The sequence below is a fragment of the Colletotrichum fructicola genome, assembly GCF_000319635.2.
Source record: "Colletotrichum fructicola Nara gc5 chromosome Unknown KSG_Nara_v1_contig02, whole genome shotgun sequence".
NCBI lineage: Eukaryota > Fungi > Ascomycota > Sordariomycetes > Glomerellales > Glomerellaceae > Colletotrichum > Colletotrichum fructicola.
Window position 1 is genome coordinate 5,546,880 of NW_027094052.1, and position 24,720 is coordinate 5,571,599.

The 24,720-nt window shown below is 50.5% G+C and overlaps 7 protein-coding genes across 7 annotated transcripts; 4 read left to right on the forward strand and 3 right to left on the reverse strand.

Moving 5' to 3' along the window:
- Positions 1-963: 963 nt before the first annotated feature.
- On the forward strand, positions 964-2,560 carry CGGC5_v004323 (Secondary metabolism regulator LAE1; the record flags this gene model as incomplete). Its single annotated transcript, XM_066151267.1, has 12 exons — positions 964-996; positions 1,070-1,126; positions 1,186-1,273; positions 1,324-1,346; positions 1,411-1,429; positions 1,488-1,610; positions 1,671-1,693; positions 1,754-1,791; positions 1,851-1,988; positions 2,048-2,181; positions 2,233-2,467; positions 2,530-2,560. 12 exons carry the CDS (start codon positions 964-966, stop codon positions 2,558-2,560), a joined length of 942 nt encoding a protein of 313 aa, XP_066009402.1.
- A 31-nt stretch (positions 2,561-2,591) lies between these two features.
- On the reverse strand, positions 2,592-4,869 carry CGGC5_v004324 (uncharacterized protein; the record flags this gene model as incomplete). The annotated part of the gene is made up of 6 exons (XM_066151268.1): positions 2,592-3,514; positions 3,571-3,699; positions 3,781-3,969; positions 4,025-4,223; positions 4,290-4,623; positions 4,682-4,869. The coding sequence occupies 6 exons, from the start codon at positions 4,867-4,869 to the stop codon at positions 2,592-2,594; spliced, it is 1,962 nt and encodes a 653-aa protein (XP_066009405.1).
- A 666-nt stretch (positions 4,870-5,535) lies between these two features.
- Positions 5,536-9,604, forward strand: CGGC5_v004325 (uncharacterized protein; the record flags this gene model as incomplete). The annotated part of the gene is made up of 9 exons (XM_066151269.1): positions 5,536-6,452; positions 6,505-7,453; positions 7,512-7,917; positions 7,992-8,167; positions 8,241-8,295; positions 8,368-8,415; positions 8,491-8,612; positions 8,670-8,703; positions 8,769-9,604. 9 exons carry the CDS (start codon positions 5,536-5,538, stop codon positions 9,602-9,604), a joined length of 3,543 nt encoding a protein of 1,180 aa, XP_066009406.1.
- Positions 9,605-10,623: 1,019 nt separating this feature from the next.
- Positions 10,624-12,999, forward strand: CGGC5_v004326 (uncharacterized protein; the record flags this gene model as incomplete). Its single annotated transcript, XM_066151270.1, has 6 exons — positions 10,624-10,691; positions 10,971-11,061; positions 11,119-12,003; positions 12,055-12,580; positions 12,813-12,867; positions 12,942-12,999. The coding sequence occupies 6 exons, from the start codon at positions 10,624-10,626 to the stop codon at positions 12,997-12,999; spliced, it is 1,683 nt and encodes a 560-aa protein (XP_066009403.1).
- Positions 13,000-14,324: 1,325 nt separating this feature from the next.
- On the forward strand, positions 14,325-18,683 carry Map3k6 (Mitogen-activated protein kinase kinase kinase 6; the record flags this gene model as incomplete). The annotated part of the gene is made up of 8 exons (XM_066151271.1): positions 14,325-14,990; positions 15,045-16,184; positions 16,301-16,306; positions 16,433-16,453; positions 16,593-16,613; positions 16,684-17,014; positions 17,094-17,859; positions 17,930-18,683. The coding sequence occupies 8 exons, from the start codon at positions 14,325-14,327 to the stop codon at positions 18,681-18,683; spliced, it is 3,705 nt and encodes a 1,234-aa protein (XP_066009404.1).
- Positions 18,684-19,021: 338 nt separating this feature from the next.
- Positions 19,022-20,410, reverse strand: psiD-2 (L-tryptophan decarboxylase; the record flags this gene model as incomplete). The annotated part of the gene is made up of 1 exon (XM_032026026.1): positions 19,022-20,410. The coding sequence occupies one exon, from the start codon at positions 20,408-20,410 to the stop codon at positions 19,022-19,024; it is 1,389 nt and encodes a 462-aa protein (XP_031877457.1).
- Positions 20,411-21,917: 1,507 nt separating this feature from the next.
- CGGC5_v004329 (Dynein heavy chain-like protein) lies at positions 21,918-23,419 on the reverse strand (the record flags this gene model as incomplete). The annotated part of the gene is made up of 2 exons (XM_032026025.1): positions 21,918-22,209; positions 22,263-23,419. The coding sequence occupies 2 exons, from the start codon at positions 23,417-23,419 to the stop codon at positions 21,918-21,920; spliced, it is 1,449 nt and encodes a 482-aa protein (XP_031877485.1).
- Positions 23,420-24,720: the final 1,301 nt, after the last annotated feature.

Sequence of the window (24,720 nt, forward strand, 5' to 3'; positions counted from 1 at the left end):
TATGTCATGCTCTCACCGAGAGTGACGGCTGTTCCTCCCGGGCGCATCCATAAAATAGATAGGCCAGACTTTTGGGATTGACCACATAGGTAGATATAATGGATTTCACTGGTTTAAATAGACTACTTCGCATTTCATCTGTCTAGACAGTAACACAAATCTTCATAAGTAGCCTTTTAGTTAAAGATTCTACATCAGACATCATCATAAGTAGAAATCTTTCATTCTTCCTTAGTGTGGGCCCAGGCCGGCTCATATCCCGTCTAGCGCCCGCATGCGCCCGGATGTGGCCTCGGACTTAAAATGGAAAAAAAAAAACCCTAAGACGATTTTGTCCACAAGAAGCAAAAGATTTTGACCAGCATGGGGGTCGAACCCACAATCTCCTGATTCCACGGTGTATCGTAGTCAGACGCCTTGCCATTGGGCCAACCGGCCAGACAATTCAGAACACCTGAGGTGCCCGTCTGTTGGAAGCAAGGCGAACATCGTGGGTCATATTCTCCGTACAGCGTTGGCTTTGCGAAGTCCCACGTTGCCGTCCCACGTTGCCGTCCCACCAGCCCTTCTCCAACTCTGGTTCATCTGAAGCATTTGTGTATCTAAGAAAGCAGAAGGACAACCCAGAAAGCAATTGCCTTTCTTACGAAAAAAACTTCCAAGCCTTTCCGCAACCGCCCAATGCCAAGGGTGGACATTTTAGCATCCATCGCATACAGCACCATGATGCAACCCACAGCGGGCTTAATGGAGCCAACAGCAGCACACAACCCTTGTTCTCACATGCATGGCAGCGGCGCAGAATACTGGACGTCTTTTCCATTTACCCGATCATCCGTTCGCGAATTTCGACATTTTCCCAAAGCCCCCGCCCTGATGCTCCTCAAATCGACGACACCGCCTAATGCGACCGTGTGAATCCACCTTTTTTGGATCGCGGCCGAGAGCTGATCAATTGTGACAATGAATATTTCTGATGGTGACCAAGAAATGATGGTATCTTTCTGACCGTTCTTCCGTGTTCTGAATCGTAAACATGGCAGGTCAGCATAATGACGTACATGCTCAGGAGCGCGACACGGATTTCGACGAGGTCGCATCCGATGTTGACTCGACTTTCAGCGAGGTGCGACGTAGATGAGCTCCTCGTCCAAACCTTTCGTTGTCGTTGCTAATTTTTCTCAGACGGCACCTTCGCTGATATCATTGCGTTCTAGCATTTTTGACTACGAATTCGAGAATGGGCGGACGTACCATTCCATGAGCCGAGGCAGTATGTTAATCGACGATGACGCGATGAATCGATTCACTGAGAAGACACAGAATACGCCTACCCAAACGACGATGTATCTTGATTTTTCATTCGATTGTTTTCTGAGTCCGACCTGTTCTAACAAGAGCATTCGCCAGCTTGAAGTTGAGCGGCTGAGTGAGCATCACATTTCCTCTTTTTTGGTGTGTCGAGGCAGATGTCTGATTGCGTACAGAACTACAGCATCACATCTGGTTGATCACATTAAATGGAGAGCTGGCTTGCAACCCTGAGAAGCATAAGGCGAAGAGGGTAATGGACATGGGGACGGGCACCGGCGTGTGGGCCATCGATTTCGGTGAAGTCGCTCTACAAACTGTACGTGGTGAGCGACCATACTAACTAACACTATCTGAAGCCGATGCATACTCTGGTACTGAGGTAAGTGATTGTGACGTCACACTTGTCACATGGCATGATCTTTACACTAAAGATCACAAGGTCATCGGTGTTGACCTAAGTGCAATTCAATCAGAATAGTAGGTCACGGATGTACCAACTTCCCAACCCGCAGGTAAACTGATTGTAATGAGCCAAGTCTGCCATCAAATTGCAGCTTTGAGATCGATGACCTAGAAAAAGACTGGAAGTGGAAAAGGCCGTTCGACTTCATATTCTGCCGAGCCATGGCGGGAAGCTTTTTTGACTTTCCATCCATCATCCGGAAGGCGTTTGAGTAAGGCGTGGCATATTGCAATTATTCAACACGCTTGAGAGAGACTGACATAAAAGTAGCAACCTAAGTCCAGGAGGCTGGTTTGAAATACAAGACCTCGAACTTCCCATGTCTTGCACCGACGGTACCATTACGACGGACTCCGCTCTTTGGCGGTGGCATGCTGCTGTTGTTGAAGCCGCCAGAGCCATAGGTCGGCCGCTCGACTATGCCCCAAAATGCATTCCTGACCTTCAACGGGCAGGCTTTGTCGACATACGACGCCGAACAGCCCGATGGCCATTCAACACTTGGCCACAGCATCCGAAGCTAAAGGAGATCGGTCGCTGGCATTGCGCGAATCTCGAAATGGGTCTCGAAGGGTTTTCGATGGCTCTCTTGACACGGGTAAAAGGCTGGGATCCAGCCGAGGTATCGGCACTTTGTGATGAAGCCAGGAAGGAGGTCAGGAACATGAACATGCATGGCTATTGGAACATGTATGTGCCCTTTCACCAGTCTGTGGCGCAAGCGGTATAGACGAATCAACTAACCGGCGAAGACATATAATTTGTGCACAAAGGCCCTGTTGAGTGGCATTGGCATAGATGTATACTTCTTCTTCTACCAGTCTTGATCAGAAGTTTCCGACTCGGACTCATCCACCTCGCGTTTTCTGTTCCGGACATCTTTTAAGTCCTCCACCATTCTCTCGTTACTTGCCTTCAACAAGCTTAGCGACACGTCATTCTTCCAACCGTCGATTTCTTCCGCGACGTAAAGCACCGAATGAGCCGGTTCATGTATTGAATCTGATGGCAGAGGGTCTAGGACAAGAATTTTGATCGCCAAATGAGGAAAGTCCTTCGTGGTCTGAGACAGCTTTTCGATGACCTTGTCAGCTTCAATTCTATCCCCCAACAATCGCGACCAAGAATCAAGGATGATAAAGACGACATCGTCATCCTCGAGAAGCTCAAGAAGTCCACGGAACAGTTTAACCGCATACTTTGGCTTCTGGGTGGATTTCTTCATCAATCGCTTGTTCTCTTGTTGCAATAGAGACAGATCGACACCTGGTCTCTTTTGCGAAAAGTATTTCAACAGCTGACCATTCAGACTATTGAGAACAGCCAAGGGTCCGCACAGCACTCTGTCGAACTTCTCATTCGTTCGAATCCCACAGAAGAAAGACAACACCGGAAACTCAGTTGATCTTTGAAGTGTTTCCGTTAGAAGAGCTGCCGTAAAGGATAATGGGTGATATAATCCATCGGGTGCATTTTCGGCTCTGACGCCCAGGATATTTGATTCATCGAGACGCAGCCAGTTGGAAACCTCCGGTGTAGACATGATCCATTGGCTTTTCTCTCTGTCTTCTAGAGTTAACCGGCCGAGGCCAGCGCGCATGCACTCTATAACATGTTTCTCTGGGCTAGGATCGAAGTCTTGCAGAGATTCGTACCATTCTTCGACAATCTTGTTGTTCTGCTCCGGAATTCTGACTTCGAGATCACCTTGTTGCCTTTTTGGAAGCGGTTCTTTCACTAGTTGCATAGTCAATGATGCCGCTCATCAGTGTCAAGGAACAGCTTGGACTTACGCCCTCCATTGACGGGGTTGAAATGAGGGTTGCTTGCGTAGAATCGGTGCAGGGCGTTGCAAACGTGTTCTTCGATGGTCTCCTTGGTAACAGCTTTAACGTTTCCTTCGTTCAAGTCCTGAGATAGCCCTGTTCAACATTTTAGTCCCTTCAGCACAGTGACCCAACGGTCTGAGAGAAATGGTCTGGTAGGGAGGCGTTCTCACTCACCTTTGACGACCTTCTCAATAATGCTCAGTTTGGCGCCGTTTGAATTGATCGTCTCGTGCATACGGCCCATTCGGAATTGGGCGCAGATGTCCAACTCCATCTGAAAATCCGAAATGCTGTCATCCAGTGAAGTGAGCGCCCCGGTAACTTGGTCCTCTGATCCGAACTTCACCTTTGATTTGAACTTGGCTGATGGCATATCAGTACTCTCAACCTGGCAAAGCAAACGGACTACTTGACTAACCTGCCCGGTCCATCGTCATATCATCAATGATTCTCTGCAAAACGCCAAAGATGGCCGCCAAGACTCCGTCCGCCTTTTTGTGTAGGCGTTTTGACCAGACATGAACATCTGATAGCCTTTGTACCCGGTCTAGTTTCTTCGGTATGTCTGCCATGGCGCTCTCAACTGCCTCCCGCCGCTTCTCATGCTCGTTTGCAATCTAAGTAACCCGAGTGATTAGTCGATACCTTCAGAGGAGATCTTCCGTGCTGCCATTTGGTCATACCGCGAGGATGGTCATGACACCACCTGATATCAGCGATCCGTAGACGTCGCTAGGGATGATTGACATGATCGCACCAAGAGCTGTGTCTCTTTTGCTGGCGCTTTTTAAACACTTTCTTGCAAAGTCTTTACAAGCTTTCCAGTTTCCCGTGCCATCTCGTTGCTCAATAGCTGCACTGGCAAGACTAAATATGTAATCCAGATCATGAGTCGCTGCTTTTTCTACACCCAGTTTTTTGAATGCTTTTCTTGATTCAATACTTTGCGCGAAATCCTTCAACATCATTTCGAATGTCTCTTTTTCCTTTCTTGAGCTCGCGAAGCAGCTTTCCAGACTATCAACATTCTATCAGCTATGATGGACCTCGTGTGAATGATTTCGGCGTGACACACTCTGGAGCTTTGTTTCTTGGAACGAACGCGTCCAACTCATCCACGAAGATCAACTCATCAGTTGTCTTCGAGGTTGAGTCTCCATCAAAAGCTCTGTATGCGAAACGAGCTGCGCTATTCTTTGTTGTTAACCAGTTACTAGAAGTCTCAGCTGCCGACCCTCCCAGAGACGGGTATTCTTCACTCATGCCGAGAGAGGATATTGATGATGATATCAGACGAAATGGAATCTTGCTGGAGTCAGCAATGAGTTACTTGAGAATTCCTGAAGGTCTTTGGTCTTCGGAGGCTTTTAGAGCAAGGAAAGCGGCTCTGGCGCGGCTGCTTCAGGCAGAGCTGAGGAAGACCACGATCTCCGACAGCAATATCAAAACTTACGTCAAACGTAGCCACTTTAGGCAGCATGATTGTGTCCTTGAGGGTATCCACAGGTGCCTAAAGGTCTTGCGCCATATCAAATGAAATATCGAAGAGACAAATCCTTTGACAGGGGGCTTGGAAGCGAAGCTGACGCGACCCACATGGAATGGACTTGGGCGTAGGCCTTGAGAGAGAGGTCAGCCAATTGAAAGTTGACATTTCATGCATGAGGTGCATGCCATACAAAAGGTCTTTTTCTCGCAGTTTTCAAACAATAGTTCTGCGCAGACTTTGCCGAATGAAGGCCAGGCGCGCGACCTAAGCAGCCTGCGCGGGCGCTTATGCAAATATCAGCACTGGGTCTGACTTTGAGCCGCGCTCAGCCACCAGTTTTCTCGCAAGCTGATGTTGTTTCTCGTGTGTTTTTCTTCCTGGTGATTTTCTCTAGTTCAATTCAGATTGCGTTGTTGAATGCTCAAAAGTCACCTCCCGAGATGGCCACGCTTGTCACTGCGAGCTTGCCAGTCCCGAGCGCCGTCATGGACTTGACCATGGCAACGACAAACACCGATAGCCAGCCCAGCCAACATGATGACGGGTCAAATACCCAGGCTACAGTCGCCGATTCTGATGATACCTCCACACAGGGCAATGACAGCGAGAATGGCAAGATTGACGGCAGCTCTCCATTGACCGATGCCTCGTCCTCTGGAAGTACCATTTCGAAGGAGGATAAGACGGTTGGAGTAGACGATCTGGCCGAGGACGCTATTGAGGAAACAGAGGCTGTCCCGGATTGGCATGATGATAGAAACTACCTATACGAACGATACATGGAGACAGTAACGCAACTGTCTAAGGGCGACCCTGGTCAGAATCTAGTCAGTGGCGTCATGGACTACATGCGTGTGGTCGATCAACGTCTTCGGCTTATCGAGGAGAAATTGCAAAGCAACATCCCCGACGACCCAACGCCAGAGGAAGAACCTGCTGTTGACGGCGATGATGTTCTTTCCGAAGCGAACACAGCGGACATTGACATCAACAACGTCCTACTGGAGGCAAATCTCTTCGAGGCAGAAGAGGGTGACTTCAATCCTGACGGCTTCTTTTTAGACAAGACACAGTGGTCCGGGGCATTTGCATCAACAATCGGCCCTTCTGAGATTCTGAGAGCCATGTACAGCAAGGCTTCTGACGCGGCTGTCGACAGAACCAACCAAGATGCTTCTGAGATTGACATCATCTATATCAGCATCTGGTCAGACCCTATTGCATCCTTCTTCAGGGACGTCCTCCTCCTTGATTGCGGCTCAGGGAATTCCATTCAACTCACGAAGCCATTTCGACCGCTGATCAGCAATATCAACTCTCTTAGAGAGCATCTCAGCAAGCTGGAAAGTGCTTATGGGTACGAGTCTCGCCTGTTCAATGTGTCGACTGTATCAGCTAATCATGCCAAGTAACTCCCAATCTAATGACCGCGGCACTGGAAACATTGATGATTTAGTGGCCAGCGCACAAACATCAACGGAGTCGCCCTCAAACACTGATTGCACGACTTCTGTTGATTCAACAGGGCCTGTGGGGTCAAACTCGTCGTATGGCGATGCACACAATGCCGAGCAACTCGGAAAAACCTACATTCGACCATCGGCGCTTCCACACTTCAGGGTCGTTCTCCAGTTTGTTGATCATTATCTGAGCAGCTCCCTGAAGCTGTATGAAAGACTAAAGTCTGGTCAAGAGGATAAGGTAGCCTTTGAAAACCTTTGGATGCTCTATGACGCGGGGGCTCTTATTTATTGCCCCTATAGAAGCAGCGATGGATCGTTCACCACTTTTGACAATCTTAGTGAGCGAAGTGGTGCTGCTAGTTACGTGGAAGGCGAGCTTACAGAGCCACGTCCGAGGTACTCCCCACAGGCATACTGTGTGCTCTCTGTGAGGGGTGGTATTCCGTTGAGAAAGGATCTTGTGCCAGGCTGGGACGAGGAAGATGATCTTGATAACGACCTTTTTCACGGCTTCGATACCCTCCGACTGGGAAAGCTACGCCTCTTCCGACACGGGGAGTTTGGAACGTTTCGGAAGGATGCGCAACAACTCACAGCACGACAAGATCTTGGAGGTGCCCCCAAGAAGCGAAGGTCGCAAACAACTTCCTCGCTGATTATAGCTTGCTTCTGTATTGACTACGACGGCGACCAATTCGGTGCACAGCGAGAATTCTTCGAAATAAAGCCTTATGATGGTCTAAAGGACATTCGTGGTATTGAGGTTTATCCAGCTCACTACATAGGCGAGAGAGAAGGCGACCGTTTACTGGCGAGAGGCAGGAAGTTTCTTGACCTTATGGAAAGTTCCCATATGGCTTACGAGGGGACAACTGCTGGTCATTTGCGAGAAACAGTGAGATACTTCCCGTCGATTCAAGGCTCTCGTCTCAAACGTCTTACACCTCTTGCAGATCAATAGCGAGGTCATTGTGGACTTCAAGATGGCGTACGAGCAAGACCAGAACTTAGCGGATGAATCATACACCAGACCAATCTTTTCGACTGGAAACAAAAATGACTGGCCGAGATCCAGTGTCAAAGGAGGAGGCGAGACTCATGACTGGCACGACATCGACGGCACTGTAGGCCACGCGTGTGCGTGGAGGTCGTCCCAAAACGCCACGTATTACAGGCATCAAGACGCGCAGAGTTCGAAGGTCTTGCGAAAGCTCAGTTTTATATTTGAGAGTCACACCAAGCCGGAAATGCAGAACAAACAGGCTCGGCGGGAACTCAGATCCTACCTTGAGGAGAATAATCTCATTAACCTGTTCCCAGGAGTTGTTCCAGGATACGCGTTGCGCAGTCGTAAATGGGGTATGTAGAAGCCAGTCTGGACTTGTCCCTTCTGACTACGTGTCGACAAGACTTTACGACTAACCAAATCTCAGTGCTTCTGGACTTAGACGTACTTCAATACGTCCAACACAGCGATGATTGGGGAAATTTAGTTCTCCCGAGAGGCCACAGAGATATGGTTCAGGCTATGGTTGAATCTTACACTAGGCGCCCGGAGGACTCTTTTCTTCCACATGACCAGGCCACTGAGAGAATCGACATGGATCTTGTTAGGGGAAAGGGCAAGTAACCAACTCTTAACATCACCGCCGCTAGCATTGACTCATACTTTTGCAGGAAAGGGCTGCATTATCCTCCTTCACGGTGCGCCAGGAGTTGGAAAAACCTCGACCGCCGGTGTGTTTCATTTACTCACAGATGGATACATCGCCATGATCCCCCTTACTAATGGATGCGTTTAACTTGCAGAATGCGTGGCTGCATACACAAAGCGTCCGCTTTACCCAATCACATGTGGTAAGTTAGCCTAGGGCCACCCGCCGTCTGTGAGATGACTGCATTTCCTGACCGACCTGTTTGCCAAAACTATAGGTGACATTGGGCATGTTCCGGAGACTGTTGAAAAGAATCTTGAAAAGCATTTCAAACTCGCTCATCGATGGGCATGTGTCCTGCTGCTTGATGAAGCAGACGTCTTCCTTGCCAAACGGACGGTAAGATACTGAAAGTCATAATACGTGATCATGACGATGAATAACCAAGACTTGTAGAAATCCGACGTGAAACGAAACGGACTCGTATCTGGTAGGTTGAATCCCGCACAGCTGCCATCGGTTTTGTTGGCACATCTTCTAATCATGCCCGCCTAGTCTTCCTCCGAATCCTGGAGTACTACCCAGGCATCTTGTTTCTTACCACCAATAGGGTCGGCGCAATCGATGATGCATTCCGTTCAAGACTTCATCTTACTTTGTACTATCCCAAACTCGTGGAGAAGCAAAGCACTAAAATCTGGAAGAACAACATTAGGAAACTGGAGCAAGTCAACGAGCTGCGGGTCAAAAAAGGACAACAGCCGATCAAATACGACAAGGACGAGATCGTCAAGTGGGCCAAGGTCAACTGGGAGAGTCTTCAGTGGAACGGCCGTCAGATCCGCAACGCATTCCAAACTGCCATCGCATTGGCAGAGTTCAAAGCCCAGTCGAAAGACAAGGCGCGACGAACCGGCAAGGATTCGTCTTCGCCTACTCCTAGAAGCCCAAAGCGACCTGTCCTAAGCCAAGACACCTTCACGCTCATCGCAGAGGCCTCGACTCAGTTCAACGACTACCTTTTGCAGACACACGGCCAAGACGAAGACACGACGGCGTCAAGAGACCAGATTCGACCAGCCACTTTCAAAGAAAACAAGACTCGAATTAAGAGAGTGCAGGAGTCTTCTGACTCAGATACCGACTCGGACTCTACTTCCTCTTCAGGTGACTCTAGTCGTGATTCTGATTCAGCGGCGTCAGAATCCGGGCCTGATCCGGACGCATCTGATAATTCTGAGATCTCGGAACCTAAATCAGAGGTAGAGAAGAAGCGTAAGAAGTCAAAAAAGAGTAAGGAAAAGCTTGATAAGACTGCGATCAAAGGCAAGAGGCCTTCAGAAAGGCGAAAGGAAGCGAAAAGGAAGGAGAAGAGAAAGTCCGAAGACTGAATCAACGCACTTGAATGTCTCATCCCCACCAATGTGTACACATTATTGAAGAGAGACGCGATGATATCAGCACGGGAAGTCGGGGACGATGGAGACGGCGCTCGGATAGAGGTGATAGTTGGGGCGGGTGCTTGGGAATGGGCATCAGCTATGTATCACAGGAATATACAAAATAAGTTTGTGACAGTAGCGGACCAGAAGATGGCGGTTCCTAAATTTTACAAGGTACTTATCTCTACGGATGTAATGTCAAGTCTTTGCGTCGTTGCCGATATCAAGTTGTTTTCACACATGATGTGATCATGCGTCGATTGAGCCTAGCTTTAGCGGTGCATGCCTGAAAAGGAACCGCCCGAAAAAGGCAGTTAAGATCAAAATGTACCAGACTGTGCCACCACTCCTCATTCATTGCGACTTGGCTCTTGTTTCCGGGGCTTGTCTCCGTCTGACATTCGTGTCAATAGGTGTGGTAAGATACGCTCAGACTGGCAAGCTGTTCGAGGCAGTGTGCCGAGAGATGGTGGCCCCCTTTCCACGTCGCATGTCTTAAGTATGCGCAGTTGACCGAAGTCTCGGTTAGGCAGTCTGCCTCGGGCGCATTGCTGGGCATGCTTCGCCATCCATTTCTCATTGGTCCACCGGGGCTGTGCTGGTTTTGTGTCACCACCTACACCGCATCTTTCACCTACTCACCGCGAATGATCAGGCTAGGGCTGAAAGCAGGAAATGAGGCACACTTTTCTTTTGGCCCCCTTTTTCCCGTTGCTACTTGCAAAATCAGGCTGAATTTTTCTACTTTGGTCGGCAAGGCTCTGGAGTTGGTTGCTCAGCCAGGGGCTTGAAGGATTCATTTTCATTTGCGGTAGCCTGGAGGCCTGCATGGGTACGGCTGCGACGAGTTCCTTATCTCTTAAGAAACCAGATGCGGCCTTCCCTGGTTCCATCAAAAGTCCTGCAGCCGTCTTGTCCCATCTCGAATCATCTCCTTCCTTTCCTCATTGGCATCCATTCATTCAAAGATGGCCACGGTCAGGTACAACCATCCAGCTTCGAGCGGAGATCTGATACCACGAATCGACGCACCTGAGTAAGTATCATATCCAGCACTTCGGTCATCAAGAGTCCAAAATGACTTCCTTTCCCATTGCTCCTTCATTTGATTTATTAATGACTTCATTTTACTCACGTTCCGTAGAAGTGGCTCAAGACAGGAACCCACAAAAGTCGCCAAAAGCAGGTTACCAGCAAAGATGCCGGCACTGTCAAGAACACACTCATTTCCAGGTAGTCGGCGAACTCATAGTTCTGTGGACTTGACAGCAGAAAGGAGTGAACTTGGGTCAGGATTGTTTTATGGTCCGAACAGATATGTTGGTTCCGAGGTTGGTCTTCATGGCCAAGACCACAAGGACCTCCATATGCCGATCATCATACATGAAGACATGTCAGACTTGATTGTTAGTACATCTTCAAATGCGAAATTCTGTTATAACTTTCGCTAACAAGAAGAGCAGGATCATCGGTTTGACACGAGCAATGAACCAACGAACACGGACACATCCACAGTCCTGGCCGCAATCAGGGGCCAGGGACTGCCACCAACAAAGGACCTGCCTAAGTCTATTCCAGAACCCAGCGAGATTACCGATCACGGCCATCAGAGGTATAACGAGTTGAAGAACGAGAAACTTGTTCCATGGTTTCCAGTAGACGACAATGAACTCGAAGGCAATCTCTCAGACCGAATCCTTGAGGCAAGCTGTGAAAACTCTCAGGACAGACAGGAGTTTCTGCCCAAAAGTCAATTGGACAGACTGATTCATCCCAGTTCAGTTCGCCTGGAGCTCAGAAGATGGCTGCCACGTCTTACAGAGGACAAAATCAGATCTTACGCCAATCGCATATGCCACGGTAGAGCCGAAACAATCGACAAAAGTACCACAGAGGACTTAGTCAAGTCGTATCAAAAAGTCTTCGCGGTCTTAGTCCTCGTCAACAAAGTGGATACTATTGAGTTGTTCCTGGGAGAAAACGTGTGTGATGCAGACTTGCCACTTCAAAGATACACCAGGAAAAAGGATGCAGAGCGTCGCAAGGTGGAGTTACGGCGCAAGAAGCAACCAGGCCGTCGGCTGGATTGCTTTAGGTTGTGGGACCAAGCTGCCATTAGGAACTTTGAAAAGTACCAATGGGCTGTGGTTCCTCCATTTTTCACGAAGGGCAAGAGGAAAAACGTACAACATTACGTTCTTGAGCCATCGACAGTGCTGCCATTCATTTTCACCGAGAATGCAAGTAGCGGTCGTCGCGGCGGTTACAGCCGAGTTTTCGAAGCCGATATTCATCCGGACCACCACAATTTTAATGGTCCTCAACGGAATGAGCAGGACACATCAGAGGTATTCCCCACTCCAAACTTTAGAAATTCTCTCTCTAATACCATCATTAAGCCTTCACAAAACACCTTTGCGATCAAACGGCTACAAGACTTAACAAGCAAAGAAGCGTTCCAAAAGGAAGTCCAAATCCTCAAAAGATTCAGCGGGGATACCCACCCGCATCTCATTTCTCTGCTTGCAACATTCGAGCGGAGTGGCGTATTCTACCTGATATTCCCATGGGCAGGAGCTGATTTGAAGACTTACTGGAAGTCCAAGAATCCAAGACCAACGCACGACGCGGACACTGTTATATGGATGGCAGAACAATGCAGTGGCTTGGCCGAAGGTCTTACCAAACTTCACCAGTACGAGACTGGGCTCAACGATAAGACAGAATCCCCGAAAAAGGATTTTCTAGCGCCAAATGTTGTTCTGAATGGTGGCAAAGACTCTGGAAGACCTGGTCCACTATATGGGCGACACGGAGACATTAAGCCCGAGAATATCCTTTGGTTCCCTGATTCAAAGGTCTCTTGTCACAAAGGAACCCTGAAAATCTCGGATTTTGGGCTTTCCGAGCTCAACAGTCGGTACAGTAAGTCTCAGAGACGAAGCCAACTCCCGAACTCACCAAGCTATCGGCCCCCTGAGTGCGACTTGAGGAAGAAAATCATCAAACAGTCATACGATATCTGGACACTTGGCTGCCTTTACTTAGAGTTCATTACGTGGACACTAGGCGGATGGGATTTAGTCCAAACGTTCGCATCTCGAAGACAACCTGTAGATCCAGGAGAAACTGAGTCGAATTGTTTCTTCGAGATCAGAGAGGATGGGAGGGATGCACGTGTCGATGCATTCGTCAAGCCAGCAGTTACAAAGGTCAGACTTCTGTTCCCAGCACCGGTCATCACTTGATTATCTTTAGTTACCATACAGTGCTAACCACCACAAAGTTCGTATCAGAATTGCGTTCGCATCCACGGTGCAGCGAATTTCTTTCTTCTTTCCTAGATATGATTATGGGAGAGATGCTGATTGTAGAGTCCGAAAGCAATCGAAGGTTGGGATGCATGCAGGTGATGCACCAAATCAAGACTTGGCATAGGAAATGCTTAGTAGACGCAGACTTCGCATTAAGTTCATCGCGGAGAGTCTGATTGGGTCTAGAACTGGAGCTTACGCTTGTATTCTTTGCGCGAATGAAGTTTTATCAGTAGGAATTGCTGGGCAGCCGTAATACAGAACTTTCAGGCTATGAAGGCTATGAAGCGATGGTATCGGACGCGTCCTATTTTCAACCAATGCTTGCAGCTGAACTTGCAGTCGTTCGATCGGCGGAGCAGCGCCAGATGCATTCAACAATTGTTCCATCAATTACGGGGCATGGGTGGCTGAGGTTGGGTGCCTGCTTGCCTGCCGAAATTATGCGAACCATTTCATGCATGCCGCCCAAGAATGGGCCAGCCTGCTTGATGTCCATTCCTTTTCTTCCTGATGACACGCTGCACCATCCACACCCATTTGTTATTCCCGCGGGCTTTCCTCAAATTTGAGACCGCAGCGAGCCGCAGCCCATCCGCGTTCCAAGGGCGGCTTGATCGCGGCTGACGAGAGACGTCAATACCTTTTCAGTCTCCATGTTGAGAAGGGGGTTCAAGCCAAACCAATACGAAAGAAATCAACGGGCGGAGGAGTCATAAACGCACACGTCTTCGAGCGGCCATTCCCTTCTTCGGACGTTATTGCTCCGTTCTACTGTTGCCTCCTTATCAGACGAGATACCCCGCGAATCTCGCAGTCCGCCGGCCAATGACTTCACGATGCCTAGGTGTGGAAGTGGTCCCATTTGATGACTGCAGTACACTAAGTAAGCAGGTCGATGTGCGTCATCCCTTAGCTTATCCACGCTACCATCCGCGTCCAACACGGACGACGGGACTCCTCACGAGCAAGCCTTAGGGTTCTTGTTACAAACTCGATTGGTGTTTGAGCCGAATTCTTGCAGTAGTGGTGCCATTTAAATGCTTGGCACTGGACCATGATAGGGACGGATCAGTCTGGTCGCCGTTCATTTGCACATGATTGCCAACTACCCAACACACTTTGGACATCGGCCCCGAGACACTGGCAGCCTGCTTCTCCTGTAGATGCAAGCCATCCGCTGCCTCACGGTTTGCATTCTCTCCATCCGGCAGATTTGGACTCCAGTCCCATACCCCGCCTTTGCCAGACGGGTTTGAAGGTTTCCCCCATCTGGTCATTATTTTCCCTTCTTCCCCCATCAATGATTGTGTTCGCATGCCGATCCTACTGATCCCACGAGAACAGTTGCCACCATGTCGAAGAGCGCAGATCACAAGCATTCCGAAACAGACGACAGCGGCTCAGAGAGTGATGGCCCAGAAACTCTCGGAGACAAACTGCTCGTTTATTTGGTGGAGAGCAAGTTCGACGTGAGACGAGAGTTTCTTCCGGAAGGATACATCGACAAGGTCATCAGTCGCAGCGCCATCCAAGACGAACTCTTCTCGGGTAAGAAGCTTGATGGTGATGACGAATCATTGATCAACTTCATCCATGCCCACGCCAAGAAGGTCTTCGCGACGGCTTACTGCGCTCTCGGTAGTAACGCAGGAAGCTCGCTTCTTGATACCATGGATTACTTTCGTCGCCTGAACTTTACAGACGGAGCACTTCCGATCAACGACATTCAAAAGGCGGATAAGACCAGGAAGGCCAAGACAAAGCTTCCATTTCCGTTCGATTTCAGTGATGATTCCAGGCTACAAAGCGTATGGCGGCGAATGCCTGTCCGCAGCTTCTATCAGCACCAATGGAAGTTCTTGGCGCCTGTATTCTCACGAGAAAAGTTTCACCATACTCTCCATCCCGATGCCATTCTGCCTTTTATTTGGAAAAATATCGTTACCAAAGAAGGAAGGTTCAGTAAGGTCCACCAAGTCAAGATTCACAAGGGCCACCAGAAACTGCTCGGGCCTAGGGTAGGGAAAGCTGCCAACGCTCTGTGTTTTGATCTCACCTGACACAACATCCAGGCAGACGGTACCCCGGCCCATATCGCTATAAAGGAGATTCTCACAACTGATGACGACGAAGAGCTGCAGCAGGAGGTGGAGCAAAATTTCAAGGTAGAGGCAGACGCTCTGTCCGACATTGCAAGTCTCAAACACAAGCATATTATCGAGAGAATTGCCGCTATCACACGAGGCGAAAATCGATACTTCATGTTTCAATGGGCTGATGGAGGCAATCTGAGAGACTTCTGGAAAAGCCACCCCACGCCAGAATTCGACGCTAACTTGGTTCGGGAATCCGTAACTCAATTGCGTGGACTTGCCGACGCATTGGCAGCTCTTCACAACTACAAAGGCGAGGGCAACTACCGGCATGGTGACTTAAAGCCAGAGAACATTCTCAGGTTCGAGGACAAGACCTTTGTCGGAACCCTCAAGATCGCCGATATGGGCCTTGCTAAGCGTCATACTGAGGCAACCGACGCCCGATTAGGCCCGACCAACACCAAATATGGTACTGCACGGTACGAGCCTCCTGAAGCAGTAACAAACAAACTGAAGGCCAGATCTCGTCTTTACGATGTATGGTCATTAGGATGCATCATATTGGAGTACATCATATGGTTTCTCTACGGATATGACGGCGTCAGAGAGTTCACCGAAGCGCTCCTCGACGACACAGGCTGTTTCTACCGCACCGAAAAGGACGGGAATCAAACAAAAGCTGAAGTTCATCCTATAGTCGTTCACTGGATGAATGAACTCAGCAAACACCCGGAATGCTCTAAGTCTACGCACACAGCGATTCGAACTCTTCTTGACCTTGTCCGAGATAGACTATTAGTTGTCGCTCTCCGGCCTAGTCCAGAGACAACATCTGAAATGTCCTCAGCAGTCGTTTCTGTTACCCTTGCTGATACCCTCGAGCCGCCACAGGTTGGCGCAGCCAGGGCCAAAGCCGCCGCTGCAAGCTCTGCGCTCCAAGCGATACTGGAAGATGGTGAGGGGAACGAGAAGTATCTACTCTCGAGCAAGAACAGACCAGGCTCCAGGCGCCCATCTGCCGCTGCAATCCCTAGATCCAGCAACACTTTGCAGGTTCCAGGACAATCTAAGCCGAAGCCAAACGCACCTGCCAAAGATGCTTCGATTTACACCACCGTAAGTGATCTCCATTGAGGGGTGAACATCAACATCCTGCCCCTTATCCTGCGTTCTTAGCCTACAGAAGCTTCGTTATTGAATTGGATTCCTGGATGCTAACGATTCCTACACAGAAGGACGTAAGTAGATGAGTGTGATCGACTGCACTCTGTACCAGGCTCATCGACTAACGAGCTATTTAGTATGTGAGTTGAGTACTTATATCATGTTTTGTAACTCATCCTCTCAGCGCTATTTACTAACAGAAACTGTCCGGTCTGAAGGGGGTAAGTAGAATAATTTCACCGGCCAGCTTCCCGTTTTCCTCTTGACTTTGGACACAAATGGGTACTGATATATCTCTTCCTTTATTAGCTAGTAAGTAGAAAGAAATATATCTAGACGTGAAGGACTCCTTTAACCTAGACATCGGGCCATCTGCAGTCGGTGAGACAACCCGCAGTTTTACGCTGCCAAAGGACCCAAGCTCAAATGCTTGCTGACACCCACCCGTTAGCTCAACCACACCTGGTCATTTTACTCCGACAACAAATTCGCCAACAACCTTGTGGACACCTACGAGAATTTCCCCGTGGATCTGAGCCTACCGCACTATCGAGGGCTTTGTGCTCAATGTGAAGAGTTGGACATATTGTCGTCGGATTTTCAGATGACCGATACGCTCGCTGATATAGAGAAAAGGGCAGATACATGTGGCTTCTGCAAACTCTTAGCAAAAGCTTGTAAGAAAACAAATGCACCCAAGGTATTTCGCCTGCAAAGGTACGGGCCTACTCTCCGAATCGACAATGCTTCGGTACCGCTTCTCAGCATTGTTCGCGACCCTGGTAAGTCATTTGATTCTCTCGACTTACCTTATCCAGTGAACAGACTTTGATAGTTTACTGACTGATAATGGTTATACAGGCGGAGGTTCGGAAATCCCAAAGTATATCCAGGTTGGCTTCCCGAATCTCTCTCCAGCCCGCCACTCGCTGCACTTTGAGATTATCAGACAGTGGCTCAAAGAATGCGACAATAATCCAGCCCACGAAAACTGCCATTGCGATGAAAATCCCACACTTCCTACCAGACTACTCGATGTCCAAACTTCGACAATTCGTCTCATTGATACGGAAGGTTTACAAGGCCAATACCTTGCGCTGTCACATCCCTGGGGCGATCCAGCCATACATTCCCATTTCTGCACCTACACCAGCAATATCGTGAGACACAAGGCCGGTATCGACTTCAACGTTCTTCCAGACACATTCAAAGACGCAGTCACAATAACGCGCGAGCTTGACATCAAATATCTTTGGATTGACTCGCTGTGCATCATACAAGGTCCCGATGGTGACTTCACGGAGCAAGCAAAGCATATGGAAGATGTCTTCAGCTCTGCGTACTGCGTGCTTGCTGCAAGCCGGGCGGCTGGTCAATGCGACGGCTTTTTAGGAGACAGAGTTAGACGAGATTACATCACATTTAGCAGAGGTGAAGATGAAGTCTACCACGTCTGCGAGGAAATAGACAACTTTCAAGGGGATGTCATTGATGGTGCACTGAATCAGCGGGGATGGGTGCTTCAGGAGAGAGCCCTCGCGCGTCGGACCATCTACTTCACTGAGAAGCAGACATACTGGGAATGTGCCGGTGGGATTCGATGTGAGACGTTTACCAAACTGAAAAAGTGAGTCTCAGGACCGAAATGAACAATCCAAGCGTTGTAACGTAACTAACCCGCGAGAACTCCTTTTTAGCAATATCGCGGCCTTTCTTGGAGATCCCAAGTTCCCTGAAGTCGCCATGAGTTCGACAAGAGGAGAAATGATCTATCTTTACCAGATGTTTTACCAACAGTACTCAAGATTGCAATTTTCAAAGGTCGAGGACAGGCCTTTTGCCATTGCCGGTCTAGAGAAAAGATTGTTACAGGGCTTTGCCACACGTGGAGGATACGGGGTGTTTGACGATGGAAAGGGTCTCCTGCACCGGAGTCTGCTTTGGTGTCGATCTCTCGGTGGGACTCTCGGGAGAATCAAGTTCCCGGTTGAGAAGAAGATTTTCGTACCGACGTGGTCGTGGATGGCATACGAGGGAGGCATCGATTACCTGGCTCCGGAATGGAACAAGACCGAGTGGGAACAGCAAGATCTCCGATCCCCGTGGAGCGCAGACTCGCCTGTGCAGTACACCACGGACAAAAACAGCACGATCTCTATCGAAGCTACTGCGAGAGATTTCGATGAAGCCAAAGCTGTCAAAGAGCACATCACGCTTTACTTCGACATGCCTGACAAGGCCGACGGTCGTACGCCAGGCTTGAAGTGCGTGATCTTAGCGCGGCCCAAGACTGGATCTACAACGAAGGACAGAATGTGTTATGTCCTTCTTGTTGCGCCACAGGTTACTAAGAGGTTCGGAGGCTCGACGGTCTTTGAGAGAGTGGGTGTCGGGAAAATGCCCGAAAGTTGTGTCTCGCAGTTGGATAAAATTGAAGTCAAGCTTCAGTAGGTTCTAGAGCTACACCTATTCTTTTCTTCGCTGTTCGACCTGTCAGCTCATCAAGTATGCGTACATAAAAAGAAGTTTCAACGTACAAATAACTTCATTCTGCGGGGGGGCTTAACTATTCCTGCCAATTGCCAAGTTGATTTGACCTTATTGCCACTCCATCTAGCAAACAGCGACGACGACAGCGACGACGACAGCGACGACGACAGCGACGACGACAACGACGATGACAACAGCAATAAGACCAATGATAATAATAACCACGACCGGCTTGACTGTATCTTATGAGCCATCTTGTTGATCTAGAACCAGCACTCTATTACGGGTCTATCTATCATCTATGACACAATAGCCAACGCACTCTTCACCGCAAAGTTGTGCTCCCTATCCATATCCCACGGCCCGGGCCTAACCATCTGTAACTCTACCCCCGGTCTAAACACCATACAATATGAACTCCCTCCAAAGTGGAACATCCCAATCTCCTGCCCCTTCTCGATCCTTTCCCCCTCCCTCACCACGAAATCGCAGCTCGACACCTCCACCATCCCAATCAACACCACCGCCATCAGCCCAATCTTCGGGTTATCCGCCTGGATGAACATGATACTCCGCGTTGCCACCGCACTCAGGTACGGCTGCGAATACGTCGGCGCCGCCGGGTCCTCCCCGCCCTGCCCCTTCGCCCCCGCCAGCCCCTCCGACCAGTTCTCGCTGTAATACGTGCCGGGCACGTACTCGATCCCGACCACCTTGCCGCTCACCGGCGCGTGCCAGCGGTGGTAGCTCAGCGCGCTCAGGAACGCCTGGTACACCGTCCCGCCCACGAACTCCGCCGTCCGCTTGTGGCAGTTGAGCATGTTGCCCAGCGAGTACGGCTGGCCCTTGAGGTAGAACGTGTCGAAGAGCTTCACCCCCGTGCGCACCTGCAGCGGCGCCGACTCGCACGCGTTCGTGACCACGAGCGTCGGGTCCGGGAACCGCGGGTCTCGTGCCCCGCGCTCCGGCGCCTCCACCGGCCGCACGCCCTCCCTGAACCGCCTGACGAAAAAGTCGTCCCACGACCCGAAGCCGAAGTACTCCCAGCTCGGGTTGCATTCAAACAGCTCCTCGAAGGTGTGGCTCGTCTTGCCGTTGTTGGCCTTCATCGCAATCATCTCGCGCGCGTCCTTGGACAACCACCCGTCGAGACACCCGCGCGACTCGGGCGTCGTGAGGAACTTGCCCCACGCGTTGAGAATCGCCGCGATGGCGGCGTTGACCTCGGGCCGCAGGAAGAACTCGTAGCCCGAGATGGTGCCCATCGGCCAGTCGAGCAGGGCGTTGATTGGGCACCCGACGAGGCCGATGGCGGTCGACGGGGACGACTTTGTGACGAACTCGGGCCCGGAGCGCAGGACCAGGTTCATCACGGCGACGAAGTCGTCAAACTTCTTAATGGCGTTGTGGCCGACGGGGTCCTGGGGGTACTTGCGGGACGACTCGGTGAACATCTTGTTGGCGAGCTTGGCGAGGTGCGCATCGTCTTGGACGAGCTTCTTGAAGGCCTCGAGGGTCGGGTCGAGGGGTTCCGGGTGCTTGATCGCGCGTGCCTGCTTTGCCTTCTCCGCGACCCATTGCGCGATGAGGCTGCGGTCTTTGGGGAGCCAGTGGCCCGGGGCCTGGCTCTGGAGCGCTTCTTGGGCGTTGAAGCCCTTTGGAGGCTGTTTCCAAAAGTATGAGAGCATCTTTGGAGGACAACAACTATGAGACTGAAACCTGAGATGACTAATATTGGAAGGGAATCTAACAACTCGGGCTGCATGTGCAGAGAAGAAAGCAAACAGCAAGAAAGTTCCGGTTTATATTTTTGTTGAGCAGATCCTACTTAACTAATTCCGCGTCGCAAGAAAAGTCATGCAAGCACACGTGAAGTTACCATATGCCTGTCCTGCTTATGAGAGCGAGAAAGGACAAAACGAAACACGAGCTGCGAACGCGGGAGTTACGCAACGGCTCGCACGGCGGCTGTCGGGGATGTGCCACGAACGAATTCCGTTGCGTGTTAGTACACCGGTGGAAGGTACCAGCTTTTTGGCAGGATGAAACATGACGAAATGGGGAAAAACATGTTTGACAGGTGAGGTCGTTTCCAGAAACAATGCTGAGTCGGGCTCATGTCTTGTTCAGATGTCGATGGGAATAATGCCGCACCGCCGGCAGAAACGAGGTACGGCCTACACGGGATGCGGAAAGGCACGCAGCAGCGCGAATCATTCGTCGACACCTTTCCGATGTGGCGTCCGGGCCGCTACACAGCCGGGACCACAAAGATCTGCCCAACTGGTAAGACAGCGTTTGTCCCAAAGAAGATACGCACGACGACGAAGTGTCACAGGTCTCGGGGGCGGTAAGCTGGTCTGCCCTCCGTCTGGAGCCGATCCGCTTAACCGGTTGTGACTAAGGGTTGTTGGCTCGCTGGCTTGATGGGGAAGAGAAAAGAAGGGAAAATGTCGTGCTCGCCGAAGCGTTGGGTGCTCCGACCGCGGCGGCGGCAGCTGCACGCTTGAAAGATCTCATCTGATCGTTGTTGAGTCCAGAACCAGGGGAGAAAAAAAAACTGGGAACGCGGTTTCGGGGATCTGAGGCAATGCCGCCTCGAATTCTATTCAGCGGCTCCGATGCAGGACATGGCGGGCGAGTCAAGCTGGGAAAAGTATGTAAGCACGGGTCGCGTGCTTCGGTCTCTGATGAATGGCGAGTTGATGCTCAGGAGGCGGTGTGTTACTGAGTTGGAATAGTTCGCGAGTTCGAGAAGCTCTCTTTTCCGCGGACGACATGTGTTGTATGGCGCTGTCTGTTGGTCAATGTGTGTCACGAGCTTCCGATAGCAAGACTTTCTCCATCCAGGCACGTCGCGTGGACCTCTCTTCCCCGTAAACAGCATGCTTTCGACTGAAGTTCAGACTGAGGACTCAGCTGGCCTCGCGGACGTCGCCTGACGGTTTCCTCGGCATCTAATCTGTCTCGTGGCCTTCAGCTGGGACTGAGGGGCAATTTCCATCACCTGCTTGTTAGTTGTAAGTGAGATGAACCGAATTTTTGAGTCAGCAACCTTCAAGCAGTCGCCCCGAATAATTGAAAAGCTTAACAGTAAAAGGGTCTGCGTAAACGTTCGCTTGAGCAACGAACCCTACATTACCCGAACCCCGAATGCTCCTTTATCAAGTCAAACCAGATACAATCAACGACAAATCAAAATGTTGTCTGCAGCTTTGGGTAGTCCTTGGCGCGAGCCTGGAGATCAGCAAAGATGGCACCAGAGTCGTCCTCCGCGAGGTTCTCCATCCGCTTCGTATCCTCGTCCTCAATCTGCTCAAGAATCTTCTCGGGCTCCTCGTTGCCCTCCTTCACGTCCTTCTTTCGAGGCTCTGTCGCCTTCTTGATCCCCGATGACTCACCGATCAAGAGGATCTGAGCGTTGGCATAGTCAAGGTGTTCGGGTTTGGTGGGCATCCATCGGAGGTCTCGGAACTCCTTGTTGATCCTAGAGCTTTTTGTCAGTACCATTCATGTCTGTTAAAAACAGCCAATACTTACTTCTCAGGGTAGTCAGGATTCTCTGGGAGGCTCGCGTTCGCAGGTCCGGATTTGTTGGGATTCTTGGTGCTCAAGATGAAGCTGCCTTGCTCCTTGAGGCCAAGCTCCTCCTGGACCTCGCCGATGTTGGAAGGCAGAGTGAGCATGTACGCCAGGTGACTCTCTCTGCCGGTGGTCGTGATGACATAGACGCCCTCGCCAACAGGAGTGGCGGCAGGGACTTGTGAAGTGCCAGCCTTAGTTTCGTTCTGGTCACCGGAGAGGAACTGCTCCTTCAGCTCGGCGAAAGAAGCGCCGGCCTTCTCGACGAACATCATGAAGCGATCTCGGCCGCTCTCAGGGAAGACCTTCTTAGGCAGGGCGATCAAACGGGTGTTGCCGGCATCGCCAATCGGGCCGTCACCGAGCTTGGAGTCGGGGGCGATGGGGCGAAGAATGAGGTAGCTTCGAGCAATATCGTCAACTTCTTCGGCCTCGTCAAGGTTGACCCGGGCGCGGATGAAGAAGTAGATGATGCCCTTCTCGAGGACGTTGGACGGAACTTTTTTGTCCGCGTGGGGAATCTCGGCAGTGTCTCCGTTGCTTCCCTTGGTTGCAGGCTTCTCATCAGCCTTGGTCTCCTCTGTTGTCTCCTCCTTGTCCTTGATATCGGCAACCTCGTCCTTTTCCTTGGCCTCGTTCTTTTTCTCGGTCTCAGAATCCTTGGCCGGGGCAGCCTCCTTCTTTTCCTCGGTGTCGTTCTTTTTCTCCGGTTTGGAGTCTTCCACCTTGGACTCTTCCGCCTTGGACTCCTCTGCCGCCTCCTCGACGTCCTTGGCCGCCTGGGTCTCAGCAACCTCTTTCGCGTCTTCGGCAACAGTCTCATCTCGATCCTTCATCTCAGTGTCAGAAGTTTCAGGCTTCTCCTCCTTTGTCTCGGGCTCCTTTGCCTCTGGCTTCTTGGACTCGGCATCGTCTTGCTTCTCGAGGGCCTCCTCGATGGTGGTCTGACGGGTGCCATCATCGGACTTCTTCGCCCGCTTAGCATCAGGAGCGTCCTCGGCAGTGTCCTGATCAATGACACGCTTCTCTCCAGCGGTAGCCTCAGCAGTTTTCTGGGCCTTGCCATTGGCTTCAGCCTCGCCGTTGGCGTGCTCTCCTGCACGTGTGCTGACCATGATGCTGGACGTGGGTAGGTGGGTTGACGATGGATAGGGTACGGTAGTGTGGGTGCCGTGTTGTTGACCGCGGGTATCAATTGATGACGGTTGGTAAGATGGAATGTTCCAAAGGAAAACACAGGGAAGAGAAGCAAGTGCTGGGGAGGAATTGGCAGGCAGAGAGGAAGGCGCGCGGACGGGGAGAGGTCTGAGGAGTTCTGATGTCATAGGCGGCGTCGCACGCGTCGCGTTGCTTTTTCTGGAGGCAGGTAGCCGCCATTAGGTAACCTGGCGTGCCTTCCCGCGAAGTTACACACGCTGTCTCAATGAGCAATTGGCTGCCTTTGTCTCTGGACATTCTTCTCCTGTCTCAGTGATGCGCTTCATCATGTCTGAGGTCTGTCGCTGCTTGATTTACTCGGCAGTCGGCCTTGTCGTATTCCCTTGGTTGATTCGCTCCTTACCTTCCCCAACGGGTTGTTTTGAAAGGAAATCACGTTGGGGACGGATTGGGAACCTTGGTGATTACGATGACAATTGGACTTGGTCCTGGCACAGCTTTGTTTTCACGATGCGGAATGCTGCAGCTGCTCATGATCTGCTGCATGCGGAAAGAAAACGCACACCCCGCGATGGCTACTTCACAGGGCAAGCTCCCGATCTGGACGGGCACTCACTGACCTCGCACCTCGAAGAGGTGCAGATTAACACACTTCGGAGGATTTCCACCCGCTAAAACTCCAAGAACAACAGACTCCGGCTGTGCGCCCGCCTTAGGACCCCACTCGGGCGAAAGTTCCAACGATCAAGAAGCGTCTCATCCCCGATGGCACAATTGGCTAGCGCGTCAGACTGTTAATCTGGAGGTTGGTGGTTCGAGCCCACCTCGGGGAGTTAAGGCGGTTAAATTCCGCACATGCGAGCGCAATTATTTTTTGCTTTTTGCCCGATGTTGGTCCTGTTGACCTGCGTTGTCTTTGCAGATGAACTGTTGCTTGCTATCATTTCGGCTACGTTGATTCTGAACGAAACTTCGCTGGGATTAGCTGGGAACCGGTTCTACTGGGCGTTAGAGGTTTGCCAATGATGAATCTCGTGCGATATGAATACCATCCTTCCTATCTGTTAATTGACCCTTGAAAATAATTTGTAAAACTCAAGAATAGATAAAATGCTGCAAACTGCCTACCCCTTCTCGAAAATTTCTATCTGATTCATATAATTTTCAATGGTGCACTAGAATCGCACGTTGAGTTTCGCGGTGCTGATCATTGGGTAGTATGGTCTCTGTATTCAGCTACCTCTATAGACTTTGGCCG